This window comes from Sorex fumeus, unplaced genomic scaffold (assembly GCF_029834395.1).
Source record: "Sorex fumeus unplaced genomic scaffold, SorFum_2.1 ptg000030l, whole genome shotgun sequence".
NCBI lineage: Eukaryota > Metazoa > Chordata > Mammalia > Eulipotyphla > Soricidae > Sorex > Sorex fumeus.
This window is the reverse complement of record NW_026606087.1, coordinates 20,928,955-20,944,703: the sequence shown is the minus strand read 5'-3', so window position 1 is coordinate 20,944,703 and position 15,749 is coordinate 20,928,955. Positions and strand designations below refer to the sequence as shown.

Genomic DNA, 15,749 nt, shown 5'->3' with positions numbered 1-15,749 from the left:
CTCTCGGTGCCAGAATTAATGGTGTATAAGGAGGGTTTTAGAGGTGACTTGTGTACCCCAATAGTTCTGTTTCTTTCTTTTTTTCTTTTTTCTTTTTGGGTCACTCCCGGCGATGCACAGGGGTTCCTCCTGGCTCTGCACTCAGGAATCACCCCTGGCGGTGCTCAGGGGACCATATGGGATGCTGGGAATCGAACCTGGGTTGGCCGCATGCAAGGCAAACGCCCTACCTGCTGTGCTATTGCTCCAGCCCCAAACCCCAATTGTTTTCAACAGAAAAGTGAATGGACCCTCGCATCTTGGGGTGCCCGGAGTACCCCCGTGGCTACAGCACATGCATCTGCAAGCTGGCCTGGGAGGAGGTGGGCACGAAAGACTGACCCGTGACAAGAACACCCGGGCAGTTGCTGGGGAGGAACGGGAAAGCAAACCCACAGTGACAGAATCCAGGCCCAGCGGGCGGCAGCTTGGTGGCTGGTGAGCTCAGGGGACGCCTGTGCCAACATGCTGTGCCCCGGGCAGTGAGGTTTACGCTGTGCTGGGCAGAGGCTGCGGGCTGAGTGCTCCCTGAAGTTCCACACGGTGCAGCTCAGGCCCGAAGTGTCACTCCAAGGCGACTTGTCCTGGGCGCGAGCCGGGGGATGAACACCCACAGGAGCAAAAGCCACTTTTCCCCAGGCACCGACCCTGATTCTTGATTTTTTTTCTATTTTTTTTTGTCACACTCAACGGTGTTTGGGGCTTCCTCCCGGCTCGATGCTCAGGGACATTCCTAAATAGTGCTCAGGGGGTAGGGGGTCAATCCTGGCACGCTTATAAGCAATGTAAGTGCCTAATCAATTCACTGTACTTCTGACCCTCCAGTGATTTTTTTCACCTGGGGCTGTGTTCAGGGGAATCACGGGGTTCCCAAGCCCCCCACAAGCAAGGGCTGTGGCCAGGCCCTCGGATCCCTCTCCCTGCCCATTCCCCACTGCAGCAACCTCCACCCCCTGCACCCGAGATCTGTCCAGACCTGGTGACAGGACGGACATGCCCTGGCCCTCCATGACCACCAGGTGGCGCGATGGGCCAGGTGACGCTGAGGCTCACAGGCAGCCGGCATCCCCCCACCCTGCACCCACCCCATTGGCGGAAGTGACACTTCCACAAGACGGAGGGCGTCCACTGACCTGCCTTCAGCTCAGGTTGGCTCCAAGCTCTGAAGCTCCTTCTTCCAGCGGGGCTCTGAGGAGAGTCCAGCCCACCTGCGCCATTGGGTGGAAGTCCCAGGGTCCCCCAGCCCTGCATGTGAACCCCATGATCTCAGATAACGTGGGAGGGCTGGAGCATGGGTTGCTCACACACACCCTCTCAGCTTGAACTCTGGGCCCCCGCCCAGGGCTGTGCTGTGTGCTGTGCAGGCATCAGGCTGGGCATGGTCCCCACCCACACCGTGGACTGACAGCTCTGGGATCTGAGAGGCAGGGATGGGAGTAGTGGCCAGGGTCAGCATGTCAAGTCAGAGCTGTGTATGGTCCATGGAACTGGGGTGGCAGAAAGGGAAGAGGATGACGGAAGGGCATGAAGATGGATGCAGGCCCAAGCACTCCCCTGAACCTCCCTGGCCCGTGACGCCCGTTTCCAAATCCTGGGGGATACGGGGCTTTTGGGGAGAATGGCTTCCAGATGAAGGCCAGTCAGTGGACGCTGTTGGCAGCGAAGAGGGATTCTTTTAAGTTTATTGAACCAAGGACTGGTGGTGCCAGGCTGGGCTGGCAGGCGAGGACAGTCTCGCTGTGCTGTGGGCGTCGGAACCAGCCCCACACAGTTGGCTTCCACCCATACCCCCCTCCCCACCCGACACATCCCAGGACATTCCGGTACAAAAGTGAACAAGCATAGGGGTTTCTCCGCCCTTCTTTTACAAATGACACATTTCCAGCCCCTGCCAGCAGGGGGCAGTGGGGGTGGGTAGGAGGTGACAATGCACTTAAAAGGCAAGGGGACCACGGAGAGCTCTTAGAAAAGGGAGGCAGGAGCAGGACCTGGACGTGAGATGACTCCGGGTGGGGGTGGGGGACGTCCCACGCCCGTCTCCTCCCTCCTGATTCTCTGCAGAGTGACTGGCTGAGTGCGGGAGGCCCCTCGGACAGGTGGGGTTCCGGGACCAGCGTCTACTCCTAGTGGGGCCCCATTAGGACGGTAGCTCAGGGTACACTGGTGCATTTCAGTCTTGTTGCTGGAAGACTCGGGGTGGGGGGGGAAGGGAAGCTGGCCGGGCTGTGATAGGCGCGACTGAGGCGTCCAGAGGTTCAAGAGGTGAATGGATTCAGCTTGTACCTCTCTGCGGTCCCTGGACCCAAGCAAGTGCCCTTTCTGGGCCACTGCCCGTCTGGCCACCAACCCTCCCGTGGAATGAATGGCAGGAATGGTACAAGCGGCAGAAGTGGGTCCAGAGCTCCGGGGAGGTCAGGCAGGGACAGGGCAGGGTACGGGTCAGAGCCGTGCTCTTCACCGGATGGGCTGCAGCCGTGAAAGGTCCAACTCCATCGATTTAGAGGAAAGTGCACAGGAGCCTGGCTGGGATGCTGGCTGGGGGGTGGGGGGGGCCTGGCTGGGGTGGTGGGGGTCTCATGGGAGGGGGGAAAGAGAGGGGGCTCTGTTGCTGCAGCCATGTCCCATGCCTGTTTCCCCGTCTGTCACATGAGGAGCTGACTGGACTTCCTGTAACTCAAGTCCGACCAGGGATCGTGGGGAAAGTGAGCAGTAGGGCATGGGTGCCAGTCCGAGCAGAGCGGACCAATGGCAAACACGCACAGGGCCCCACCACGGACCTGACCCCTGCCGCCAGCAGCATCGAACCTGGCCCTGGGGGGGTGGTGGGGGGAAGGCCCAGGCCCAAGGGAAGGCACTTCGGGGACACGTGGGGAGAAGAGCAGGGGACTGCAGTCTTATCTGGCATCACCCACCCTCCACTTATGGGCTGGGAGGCAACCGAGGCCACAGGGCGACACTCTGCTCTGGCGGTGGCCCACACAGTACCCCCCCGGCATTGGCACATGACGAGAGAATCGCCCTGGACGGCAGTCTGCGAGGTGGCCCAGGAGGCCACGCGATTTGTCACAAGGTGTCGGGGCCCCTGAGGGCTGATTCCCGCGTGTCCACACAGTGCAGGGCCACCTTGGGGCTGGAGCCGGGCTGGCGGGGGTACGCGCCCCCCCGCACCAGGCGCCGGCACTGCACCCCGTGGCCCAGGCCCACGCTCTGCAGTGCGGGCAGGTGGCGCAGCAGTGTCTCAGGCAGGGGCAGCAGGCCCGTGCCCGCCAGGTCCAGCTCCTGCAGGGAGTCCAGGCCCGAGAAGACCTCAGCGCTCACCCACTGGAGCTGGGGGTTGCCCGACAGGTCCAGGACCTGCAAGCCGGGCAGCTCGTGGAAGCCGTGGGGCTCCAGCGGCGGGCGGCCCTGCAGGCTGCCCAGGGACAGATGCGTGAGGCCGGCCAGCCCCGGGAAGGCACCGGGCCCGATGGTGGCCAGCGGGTTCCCGTCCAGGTTCAGATAACGCAGCGGCAGGTCCCGGAGGTCGGGCACGGCCCGCAGCCGGTTCCAGGCCAGGTTGAGGCTCTGGATGGTGGGCAGGGGCAGGCGGGCATCGCGGGGCCGCAGCAGGCGCTGGATCAGGTTGTGGGACAGGTCCACGTGCAGCGCCCGGCCCGGGCCGCGGGAGGCGAAGGCGGACATGGCCACCTCGCGCAGCCGGTTGTGGCTAAGGTTCACATCGCTCAGCGGGGAGCCGGCGAAGCTCTCAGGGGGCAGTGCGGCCAGCCCGTTGTGGCTGAGGTCCAGCGACTCCAGGTAGCGCAGGCGGGAGAAGGCCGTGGGCGAGATGCTGGTTAGCAGGTTGTGGCTGAGGTCCAGGCCCGCCAGCGTGGTGTAGCCCGGCCCGGCCAGCACCGACTCGTTGACCGTCTCCAGCCGGTTGGAGGACAGGTCCAGGTGGGCGGTGTCCAGGGGGATGGGGACGGGCACGATGTGGGGGCCCAGGCCGCTGCAGTCCACTCGGGTCAGGCTGAAGCTGTCGAAGAGGCCGAAAGTCTCCACCTCGCACTGGCAGCCCGGGAAGCAGGGGCGGGTGGGCTGGGCCCCGCTCACGGCCAGCCACAGCAGCGGGGACAGCAGCAGGGCCCACGGCATGGTGCCTGCCAGGGAGAGAACCACGGGTGAGGCTGGCGGCAGAAGAAACCCCAGCCCGGACATGCAGCACAGCTGCACCTGGTGCATCCCTCTGGAACTTTCCAGAATGTGCTAGCTCCTGCCCCTGTTCCTCTCTGTTCTTTCCCACCTGCCAGCTGCAGGGAGTGAGGTCAGCCTGGTAGTTTGGGGTCTCTCTCTCTCTCTCAAGTTTTTGGGTTACACCCAGAGGTGCTCAGGGCTTACTCTCAGCTCTGTGTTCCTGGCAGTGCTCAGGGGATCCTGTGTGACGCAGGAGGACAAGACCGGGCCGGCCGCCACATGCCAGGCCAACGCCTCACACCCCGTATCTCTCCCCAGTCGATGGTTTTTACACTAAAAGCAACAGAACTTTTTCTTCCACGTGCTGACACCACACGCTGTGCGACCCCACCTTCCAGTGTGAGCGGGTGGGCTGGGTGTTGGGCACATAGGCCCGGACATGTTGGATACCCTTAGTGGAGCCCAGAGATAGCACAGTGGTTAGAGCACAGGCCTTGTATGTGCCCATACAAGCACACAGTTCCCCATACAGCCCCGGGTCTAGCCCTGGGCATATCACTGGAGATAAGCCTGGTGGTCCCTGAGCACTGTCTGGGTGCCATGCCCGCCCTGGGCACTCACCCTGATCTGCAGGCCAATTGGCCGAGTATTGCTGGGAGTGGTAACCGCACCCTTGAACACTGCCAGGCAGCCTCACTCCCCACCCAAAAAAAAGTTTTTTTTTAAAAGTACCAAACACAAGCGGCACAGCTTCAGCAGAAGTGAGGGTGTGGCCTGGAACCTTCCATACCTGCTCACCATCTCTGCCACTGGATGGCTAAGGGGCCAGAGAGACAGTGAAGCGGGTAAGGCACTTGCCTTGCATGTGGCCAGCCCAGGTTCAAGCCCAGGCACCCCCAATAGGCTCTCCGGAGCACCACAAGGAGTGACCCCTGAGCAGAGAGCCAGGGGGAAGCCTTAAACACTTCCGGGTGTGGCCCCCCAAGTCAAACAACACCACCCAGACATGTGTCAGGGAGCCCAGGAGGAAGCCCCTGGGTGGGCTGGTCTGTCCACCGCGCAGGGGGGAGGGTGAGAACTGCTGCTGTTCACTCTCCTGGAACCCGAGCCGTGACCCCGTGGGACGACGCTGCTCTCGCCAAGTCATGGGCACTGGAGATAGGGAACAGTAGAGGCAGAGCCCAGAGGCAACACGCGCCCGGAGCCCACCGCCGACTCCCCGGATGGCCACAGCAGGGGTCACAGTCTAGCCTGCTCTGGCTGCCTCCAAAGGCCTCGGGAGGGGCTTCGCAGATTCCCATCCCAGGTGCTTGTGCCCCCACCTCTGTGCCTTTAACCACGCAGGTGGCCACACTGGCCCCTCACTACAGACGCAGCCGCAGAGACTCAGAGAAGCAGAAGTTCTTATCGCAACCCCGTTGCATGGGGCCGGCCAGGCCAGGCAGAGGCCCGGAGGGCTGGAGCCCCGAGTCCCCTCCTTAGCACATGGCGCCCACCAAGTGCCACCAGGAGCGACTCCTGAGCACCTCTGCATGTGGCCCCTGAAACCAAGGCAAGGTGGGCAGGACCGGCATCTGGCTGCTGGGGGCACCACAGGCGGGAGTGTTGGCGCCTGAGACGGCTTTTCCCGCCGGCTGCTTGGAGCACTGGCGTCCAGAGCCAGGAGAGCTGGGGCCCCTCTGCGGCTGACACAGTACCTGAGTGCTATCACAGGGCACCCGGCCGGTGCTCCACTCCACGGGGCTGGCGGGAGGCTGGGACGGGGCTGGGCGCTGAAAGCTGCGACTGGCCACTCCGGGCCACTCACCCCAGGCGCGCAAGGCTCGCCCCAGCGGGCTTCTTATCCAGGGTGTCCTGCTCCACTCCCCCTCCCACCCGTCCTGTCCCCCGGGGAGGAGGGGGTGGGCCGCGCCCGGCCCACCTCTGGACTCAGGTTTAGCCGGGGTCACGTTACCAGCAGGGCATGAAATTTTAACGGGAGCCACTTGAGCTGTGCCCTGGCTGCACACCAGGGCAGGGAGCGGCACCCCCGCCATGGGCCTCTCCCCTCCCCTCCCGCCCCTTGCTTTGAGGAGACCAATTTGTGGATTAAACTCAGCCCAGGTGCATCCTGGGCTTGGTCCCAGCTGAGGAGGAGCTGAGTGTTCCTGCGTCTGCCTCAAGAAGGGAAATACTGCCTCCCTTCAGACCCCTTTTGTTCCCTGGGGGAGCCCGTGTGTGCGGCTGGGGGCTCCCTCCTGGCCGGGACCCCGCCTCCCCTGCTAAGCCGATCAGCTTCAGACCGACCCTTCCTGGGGTTTAGACAAACACCCAAAGGCCGTGACCGCCGCTGGGTGGTTATACAACATGCCTATTAAATGTCCAGTGCCCCTCACGTGGACTCCTGCTTATGTAATGGGCCGCACACACCCCACCACCACCACCCCGTGCCCGCTCCTGGCCTTGGCCACCCTCCCTACAGGGGGCCAAGTCCACCCAGCCTCCCCTGGAGATGGTGAACCCCACACAGTGCCCTCAGCAGGCCTCCACAGCCACGGCGAGGACCACTGGGACCCAGGGGGCAGAGCTGGGACATGCTCAGGGGACAAGGCCATGTGGGGCCCTGCCTGGGGCCCTGCCCCCTCTCCCAGACAGTCGCCAGGCCTCCTGGAAGGCCTCCGGGTAGCCGGGCTGGGCCCGTGTTCTCTCGCTCAGCCCCAGGTGTGAGGTCAGCAGTCTCCTTTTGTTTGTCTGGGGCCACACCTGGCGATGCTCAGAGGTAGCTCCTGGCTCTGGCGGTGCTCGGGGGACCACGCGGGGTGCCGGGGTTGGCGCTGCATGCGAGGCGGATGCCCTACTGTACTACCGCTCTGGCCCCCAGGTCGGCAGTCCTAGACGCACTTTGGCGTGGAGGAAATGGAGGACAGACGCAGAAAGAGGCAGGGCCAGGAAGAAGCGTGTTGTATAAGCACCAACCCTGAAGCTTCGTCATCGTTTGGTTCACGCTGGAACGAGCACTTCCTGTGTGTCCGGGACGAGAAGAGAGTGCCCAGTGCCCTTGGGCGGACCCAGGGCCACCAATACCGGGTGGCCCTCTGCTCAACGACTTTGGGGTGCCTGGGCTCACCCCCAGCCTCTCCGGGGTGTCCCACCTGGAAGAAAGGACAAAACCCCCTGCAGCTCCATACCGCGGGACCCAGAAGGGGCAAAGACAGGTGTGGCTGGTGGCCTGGGAGAGGGGCCCTCCATCCTGCTCAGAGGATTCATCCTCTGGGGGGTGTGGGGGGGTGGCTCTGAACAGCATTCCTGGGAGCCTCTGGGGATGCTGGGGTCTGACCTGCTGCTCCAAGTCCTTCAAAGCCCTTGGAGGAGGCAGGATGCTCTCAGGGCGGGGGCGTGGCAGCGCTGGTGGAGTGACAGTACAGCAGCTGACGCTGACCTGGGTTCAATTCCCAGCATCCCCTAGGGTCCCCTGAGCACTGCCAGGAGTGACTCCTGAGTGCAGAGGCAGAAGTAAGCCATGAGCATTGCTAGGTGTGGGCCCAAAACCTGCCCCCCCCCCCACAAGAAAAAAGAAGAATGTTCCCAGGTAGGGGGACCTGGAGGAAGATCCAGAAACTGCCGCGGGCTCTGTCCTGGACAGTTCACAAGCCCTCGCCTCACGGCTGAGGGAGGGCCCAGGGCAGCGAGCACTGGGAGCGGGTAGTGGGGTGGGGGGTGCTCAGGCTCCAGGCGCCTCACTTCAGGCTGCTGCTGAGCCCCCTGAAGACCCCGCAACCCACAGACAGGAGTATCGGCAACCCCATGGAGGAGCCCCTAATGCCAGGGCACCGCACCACAGGCCAACCTGCACGCTTGAGAAAATTACAACTCTGCCTTTAAAAAAACAAACCAAACCCTACTTTTGGAAAGCCTCAGAGAAAGCACAGTTTCCCCTCTCTCCCCCGGGGTCGAATTGTGAGACTGTAACCTGCTGCATCTTTCATTGTTTCCTAGTGTTGTTCTCTTGTCTTCTGAAGGTATCAAACTCAGGGCACCGCAAAGGGCTCCCTGGAAGATTCCCTCACACGGTCTCTGCGGGGAGAGCTGGGGGCCCCTCCCAGGAGCTCAGGGCAGTCAACAGTGAGGCGGGGCGGGTGGGCCTGCTCCCAGCGCCCATCCCCCCCCCACCCTGGAGCAAACACACCTGAAATGAGGCATTTCTGATGGGTGCCCTCCGAATGCTTGGAAAGGCATCCCTCACCCAGCTGAGCCGGAAGCCCAGCATCTGTCTTTGCCCTCTCATCCTTCCTTCTCTCTGAATCTGGGATGGCAACAATGGGCCGGACAGCCCAAGACAAAGTTATGGAGAGGACGGAGATTCGGAACTCTCAGGGAAATGAAGCCCCCGGTTGAACAAGCTGGAAAGACTGTCTTCTCTTCCTTCTGCTCCACTCCACTGCACCCCTCAGCCCCCAGACGCAGCACCCCTCGGATCCCAGACAATGCAAACCTCAGCCCCCAGACACTGTACCCTTCAGCCACCAGACACGGCACCCCTCAGCCCCCAGATGCTGCACCCCTCAGGCCCCAGCCACTGCACCCCTCAGCCCCCAGACACTGTGCCCCTCAGCCCCCGGATGCTGCACCCCTCAGCCCCCAGACGATAAACCCCTCAGATCCCAGACACTGCACCCCTCAGCCCCCGGACACTGCAAACCCAGCCCCCGGACACTACAAACCTCAGCCCCTGGACACTGTACCCCTCAGCCACCAGACATGGCACCCCTCAGCCCCCAGATGCTGCACCCTCAGCCCCCGGACTCTGCACCCCTCAGTCCCCAGATGCTAAACCCCTCAGATCCCAGACGCTGCACCCCTCAGCCCCCGGACACTGCAAACCTCAGCCCCCGGACACTGTACCCCTCAGCCCCCAGATGCTGCACCCTTCAGCCCCCAGACACTGCAAACCCCTGGACACAGCACCCCTCAGCTCCCAGACACTGCATCCCTGAGATAATCCATCAATGATTACAGCCCTTAGATCACTGCATCTGCCAGGACAGCATGCTTGCCGAGGGTGAGCACCCATGTCGCACCCTGCTCCCTTCAGGGCCCTAAGCATGGCGTTGAGGACAGTCAGGGGTGCAAGTGCTGGTCCTGGGTCTGTGTGGATCACTCAGGTATGTGCCCCCTGCTTCCTGGAGCCTTAGGGGGGGTCAGTCTATGTAACCTAGCGCTGGCTCTTCAGGGATTCAGAATGTTACAAAGCCCTTTCTGGGGCCTGAATGATAGTACAGTGCGGAGGGTACTTGCCTTGCATGCAGCTTACCAGGTTCGATTTCTGGCACCCCAGATGGTCCCCTGAGCACTGCCATGAGTGATCCCTGATCAAAGAGCCATGAGTCAGCCCTGAGCACTGCTGGGTGTGGCCCCAAAACTGAAGGGGGAAGAAAAGCCCTTCCTGAATCACTACCAAGTGCCCAGCCCGGTGAACCCTGTGCAAAGGCAGGGAGGTCCTGGGGTGGCCGTCTCTGAGGGCGGGAAGGAAGGTGCTTGCAAGCCAGCATGGGGTGGTTCGGTTCACGCACACCTGGGACCCAAAGAAACCAGGAGGCCAGTCCCAGAAGAGCTGCTTCAGTCCCCAGGGCTCTGCTCTTCTCTGGGGTGCAGGAGGCACCCATGTCTCTGCCTGGGAGCTATGTGCACCCATGGGGGAGAGGGACAGGCCCAGTGGCCACACTGGAAGACAAGGGGACAAACACCTCTCACCCCAGGTCCATCACTTCTCCAAGCCCCACTCTGCAGAGGAGAAATATCCCGATCGGGCGGGTGCTGGTTCCGACCCCCTGCCTGGGGGGACAGGTCTCAGGTCCTCTGGGAAGGGCTCCCGGAGGCGAAGAGTTGTGGAAGCTGCCCCGAGGACCGAGTGCATGCTCTGCACGAGGAGGTCTGGGTCTGCTCCCTGGCATCATGCTGCAGGTCCTGGTAAGGAGCCTCCCAAACAGCGCGGGGTGTGCCATTCCCTCCACTCTCACCTGGGCCAGACGGAGCGCGAGTCCAGAAGGAGGCGCTTGCCTTGCTCACGGCTGACCTGGGTTCAATTGCCGGCATCCTACATGGTTCCCTAGGGACCACCAGGAGTAACTCTGAGTGTACAGCCAGGAGTAAGCCCTGAGCATTGTCCGTGTCCCCCCATCTTCCCCTCGGGGCTCCCCCAGCCCCCCAAAATACCCTTTCTCCTACTTTTACCTACAGAAATCAAGTTCTCCCTGCATGGGGACACCTGTATGTTCTGACCTGTCCCTCCCCACGCCGGGACGCTGTCCTGATCTGAAACGAGAATCCTCAGCCTCCACTGACACTCCCTGCAGCTCAGCTGGAAAGTTCCAAGGAAACTACGGCCCAGAGACGGCCGCTGATGGCCAGGCTGGCCCAGGCCTAATTCTGAAGCCTCCCCGGCGGCCAGCCCAGCACAACCCACCTGTGCACTGGTCTCCAGATGTCCCCTGACAGCTCCAGGGCCTCCTGCAGCCCTGTGGCACCTCCTTCTGTTCTCTGGACAGAGCCAGTGCTCGGCCATTACTGGCCTGCCTGCTTCCGGACCTATCGTGCAAGCAGCTTGGGGCTGGAGGGGGCTTCTATGGCCACTGCAAACGCAGCTAGACAGAACCCAGCAGTTCAGAGTTCAGTGCAGGCGCCCTCTAGCCAGCTAAGCCCCCTCTAGCCCCCAGCAGTTCCTCCCAGTCTCGAAGAGCCCCAGTGTCCTGCACAGGAACCCTTTCCCCACCCTCCCCCCAGCCAGAGCCCCTAGAAATATCTCTTGTAAGGGTGTGAGACGCATTCACTCAGCAAGGATGGGGGAGACAGGCCGAGTCTGGAGGGGTGGGGGTCAGCTGCCAGTGCTCTGTACATATCTCCGAGGGTCCAGAGCGGGGCCAGGCACCCCCTGACTATGAGCTGCAGGGGTGCAAGTTCTCTATCTCTGTGCTGGGGTCTGCTGGCCTCCCTGAGGTTAGGGGTCCCAGCCCCCAGGCCAGCCCTGAGCCGCCGCCCTAGCGTCTCCCACCCAGAAGACTTGCCAGTTCTGCCACGACTTTGGGAGGCGGCCTAGGGCCCAGGGAAGAGCCAGGCAGAGGGAGGAGCTGTGGGTGGGCCGGGACCCCCTGAAACAGCCCTTCACCCCTGCAGTTCCTGGAGCCAACCTGCTTTCTACCCCGCTCCCCACAGCTGTGAACTCATAAGCTGACACCCAAGAAATCCCCAGGTGGGAATTCCATGGACGTCCTGCCCCTGACCACTCAGCCGGCGGCTCAGCAAACGCAAGGCAGAAAGAATTCAGGGCCAAACTCCAGAGCCGAGTCACTAATGCCCCACATCTGTATAAACACGTCGGCTCACCACGCACGCCGCCACTGGCCACTCGCTGCTGCCTCGTCCAAGGCCCTGACCGTGGGGCTGGCTCCTCTACTTGAAAGGGACATGCCGTGACCATCTGTCGAGGAACTGGGACTCAGAGCTGATGCCTCAGCTCCAGACCCAGTGCTCTGAATACACTCTGCCTCACTCACAAACGGGCAAGGAGGCGGTCACATTCCTTGCCATGCCCCTGTTGCCCAAGTGGGCCCTAATCCTGGGCACCCCTCAAGCTTTCCAAAGCTTCAAGTAAACGATCTGACAGAGGCCTGACAAGGTCAGCAGGGTCAAGGGCAGGGTGGGCCATGGCACAGTGCTAGGAGGATACTCAGGGGGCTTCAGCAACCTACCCAGACTCACAGCCTGCAAGATCGGAAGCCGGAAGGGACCCAGCTCTTCTGCCGCCCTCCCGGGGCCTGGCCTCATCTCTGCGTCATCTCTGCTGAGGCCAGAACCCAGCAAGCTTGCCCTAGAGGATAAACTCCGGGAAACGAGCAGGGCTCCCACTGCTATTTTCTCCTTCCTGCAGGTCTTTCCGGAGAGTCTGTGCTCCCGTGGGCCCGAGGCTACACGTGTGGGCAGAGAGGAGAGCAGGCCGGAGTGCAGGGAAACAGGCCTTACCAGGGCCAGGCCCAGTGCCTCACCACAGGACTGGGTGGAGCCTCACCCCTCTTCCACATCTCAGGCTACACTGAGGCCCCCCCACCCCAACTCTCCCAGCATGGGAGCAAGCCCACCATTTGGATTCCATGAGACCACAGGCAGGCAGCCCCGTCGGGACCAGATGCATTTGGGTTCCCAAATCTCTCATCCCAATGGGATGAGAGAGGACCAGCAAAGAAAAAAGGCAGAGATTGGACCCTCCAAAAGGCACGGCCCTGCCTAGAATTCGCTCTCAGGGCAGGGTGGGCCATGGCACAGCGCTAGGCGAGATTGGAGCCCTGGGGCTCTGAGTCCCAACCCGGCTAGTAAAAGGAGTCAGGAAGGCCACAGAGGCCTGAGTGGGCTAAAGCAGTTGTGTTGTCTGTGCCAGGACATGGGGGGATGGGGGGTCACATCCTCCCTGCCCCTGTGCCTGCATCAGGGGGCAGCCCCTGCTCCAGTGGCCTCCTGCTTGGCCCCTTGCTCGCACGGGCCAGACATGCCAGTGCCCGTGTGTGCTGCCCAGAAGCTAAGGCCCCACCATTGCTCCCAAGCCCAGGACACATGGGCTGCAGAGGCCTCTTTCCCTGGGGAGGAAGCGAGCTGTGGCCCCGCTGTCCCTCTGACGGAGATGGCGTGCCCACCTAGGGTGCAGAAAGCATGGTGTCAGCGTCACTTCCTCTGAAAGGCCTTCCCAGTCTAACCCCCGCCCCTCGGCCAGCCAAAGGCCAACCCCACTGTGGGCTCCCAGCCGGCTCGCCAAGGTTCCACAGGTTTGGTAGTCTGCAGGCCCTGGGGATTTGCATCCAGTGCCTCTGCTACCCGGCCCGTCGAGGGGCTGGCATGGGCAAAGGAGCGAAGGCTTGAGAGTTTAAGTCCAGGGGCAGATAGCTGAGCTCCGCTTAGAGAGAACTAAAAGCCCATCCCAGCTCACAGGTGAAGGGGTGTGGGGGGGGAGGCTCTGCCCGTGGTGAAATGGGACGGAGGACCACAGGTGACCTCTCGATCATTGGCCAGTGCTGCACAGTCTCCCCATCTCCCCATCAAGCTGGTGGTGCGAGGCCGGCAGCCCGAGGACGAGGAGATGGAGGAGCAGGAAGGTGAAGGCCCCAGAGCCCGGGCTGGGGAGTAACTTGTGAGGCCCGAATTCAGGCCGTGCTCACTTCTCCCAGGCGCAGCACGGGCCTCCACCCACGGGCCAGATGGCTTCTTGGAATGACCTTTCCCCCCACCCCCTGCCCTACTCAGTCCTCCACCCATCTCTCTCCCTGCTGCCGCCAGGTCCGAATCCCTGGCCCTGAACAGCCCTCCCAGTCTCAAGTTCATTTCTCCTCCAAGCCCCCAGATTCGCATCTGGCAATCAGCACAGTGCCCAGCAAGGGTTCCCGAGAAGCCTGGTGCTCGCCCGGGGGGAACACACCTGGCTTCCTCCGAGCCAACCCCGCCTTTCTTCATCCCTGTCTAACTTCAAAGCGACCTCCTTCACAAGAGCAAATTAGTAGCTAGGAAAGGGTACAGAAGGAAGCTTGAGCGCTTGCTCGGTTTGTGTTTCCAGGCTGGGGGCTCAGTCAGCCAAAAGAAAAAGGCCATGGGTGCCTCAGAAGGGAAACTGAGGGCCGGGGGCACTGAAAGAAGAGGTTGTGAAGGCCTCCAGCCCTTGTTGGCCTGTGCCTCTCCTACAATCTGCTACATCCAGGTAAAGTGCTGGGGGCTGGAGGGGGGCAGTGCTGTTCCCGCTGGGGGTCTGGAGGGGGTATCTTCCACTCAGAGGCTCAAGACCCCAAACCCAGGAGGCTCCCGCCAGCTGGGTGCTCGGGGTCAGCCCTGGCTTGGCAAGTCTGGGCTGATCCAAGAGCAGAGCAGGAGGCTCCGAGGAAGGATGGGGAAGTTCCTGACTCACCCCAAGCCCGGCCAAGAATGGGCGGGCCTGCTCCCAGGTGGCCGCGAGGGGCTGGAGATGCGACTGCACGACGCTGCTGTCCCCCACCCCGAGGCGGGACTGAGCCCCAGCTCCAACTCGGCGCGTGGAAGCGTCTCCTCCCCGCCGCGCGCGCGCGCGGGGACCGTCACCTTCTCCCGGTCCCAGGGCTCCCGGGATCCGGGGGCAGGTCCCCGCACCCGGGGCGGGATGCCAGCCAGAGCGGATCTCCCAGCATGGACCCGCGGACCTGTCTCCCGCGGACACACGCACCTTCGCCCTGAGCGGCGGCGCGGCGCCGGCCCCGGGCAACCCCGCTGCCCTCTGCTCTCCACGGTGCAGCGCACCGCGGTCCAGGTCCAGGGCGGCTGGGCTCCCCACTCATTCCCCAGACCGGGGCCTGGAGGGGGATGTCCGGGGCGGCCACTGGGCCTCCCGCCTCGGCCTGTCCCTCCAGGCCGAGCCCCCCACCTCCCAATCCGCTCTGATCCCCTCGCAGGCCCGAGAAGTGCAAGGGGTACAAGAGGGGAAGGCTGGTCAGCGTCCAGCCCGGTCCAGCGCCCGGGCTGCAGTGGTGGCGGCGGGGAGAGGGGGTGGGGGGAAGGGGGGAGGTCCCGGGGCGGTTGCCCGAGAAACCGGGAGAAAAGTTTGCAGCCAAGTCGGGGGCCGGGGTGGACCGCGGGGGCGAGGCGTCGGGGCGGTGTCTGGCCCTGGGCGCGCACCCGCTCCACGGGCGCCAGACCCCGACACGTCGACAGCACAGACCACGTACGCGGACACACCGCGACGTGCGCCCCCAGCCCAGCCCAGCCCAGCCCAGCCCAGCCACCCCCCGCGCGGGCCCCGGCCGCGCTGAGCCCCCGACACAAAGGCTGAGCCCGACGCCAGTGCCCGGACCCCCTCCACAAAGACCCCCGGCTCCCAAAGCAAGACGCACGTGGCGGCACAAAGACCCACGGGCCGCGGCCGGTCTTTTGTCTCCGGGAAGCCCCCCACCCCGCAACCCCCTCCCCGAAGTCCGGGTGTCCCCGTGGGACCGCGTCCGGGTGTCCGGCGGCGGCAGCCTTGCACCCGGGGTCCGGGAAAAGTTGCGGGGCCGCCCCGAGACCGCGCGCCCGGGCACGGGGTGGGGGAGGGGTCCCCCCGAGCTCGCGCCCCCCCGCCCCCCGCCCCGAGCCCCCCGCACCCACCTGGAAGCCGCCGCCGCCGCCGCTGCAGCCGCTCGGCCCGGCCGCGGCCCCGGGCCCGGCGTTTTTCTGGGCGCCGCGCGGCCCGCCCCCCGGGCCCTCCCCGCGCCCCGACGCGCGCCCGGCGTCCAGTGGCGGCCTGGACTGGGCAGCCGGCGGCCCAGGGAGCGTCGCCAAAGTGCCGGCCCGGCCCTGAGCGCACCCCGCCGCCCGCCGAGCCGCGCCGAGCCCGGGTCCCACCCCGGGGAGCGTCTCCAAAGTGCGCACGCGGCGCCCGCCCACTCCGGCGGCCGCGCTCGCAGCTTCCTGCACCGCCCGGGATCCCGGGTCCACCCCCACCCCACGTCCAGCCCGGGGACAGCTGGAGCGCGCCCGCCGCTCTGCCTGCGCCTGGGCGCGCGGGTGCGGGAGAACCG

At 63.9% G+C, this 15,749-nt stretch overlaps 1 protein-coding gene across 3 annotated transcripts; it reads right to left on the bottom strand.

The window, feature by feature from the left end:
* Positions 1–1,705: 1,705 nt before the first annotated feature.
* On the bottom strand, positions 1,706–15,519 carry TSKU (tsukushi, small leucine rich proteoglycan). Of its 3 annotated transcripts, none has more exons than XM_056116047.1 (2): positions 15,337–15,519; positions 1,706–4,178 (listed from the first exon to the last, which is right to left on the bottom strand). In XM_056116047.1, the coding sequence occupies exon 2, from the start codon at positions 4,171–4,173 to the stop codon at positions 3,103–3,105; it is 1,071 nt and encodes a 356-aa protein (XP_055972022.1). In that variant the 5' UTR covers positions 4,174–4,178; positions 15,337–15,519; the 3' UTR covers positions 1,706–3,102. The 3 variants fall into 3 exon arrangements, with proteins under 3 accessions (XP_055972022.1, XP_055972023.1, XP_055972024.1); XM_056116048.1 differs by lacking the exon at positions 15,337–15,519 and adding an exon at positions 10,209–10,231; XM_056116049.1 differs by lacking the exon at positions 15,337–15,519 and adding an exon at positions 9,503–9,525.
* Between the last annotated feature and the right edge of the window lie 230 nt (positions 15,520–15,749).

Coding starts and splice junctions, on each gene's coding strand:
- TSKU (XM_056116047.1), bottom strand. CDS start 4,173: ATGCCGTGGGCCCTGCTGCTGTCCCCGCTGCTGTGGCTGGCCGTGAGC.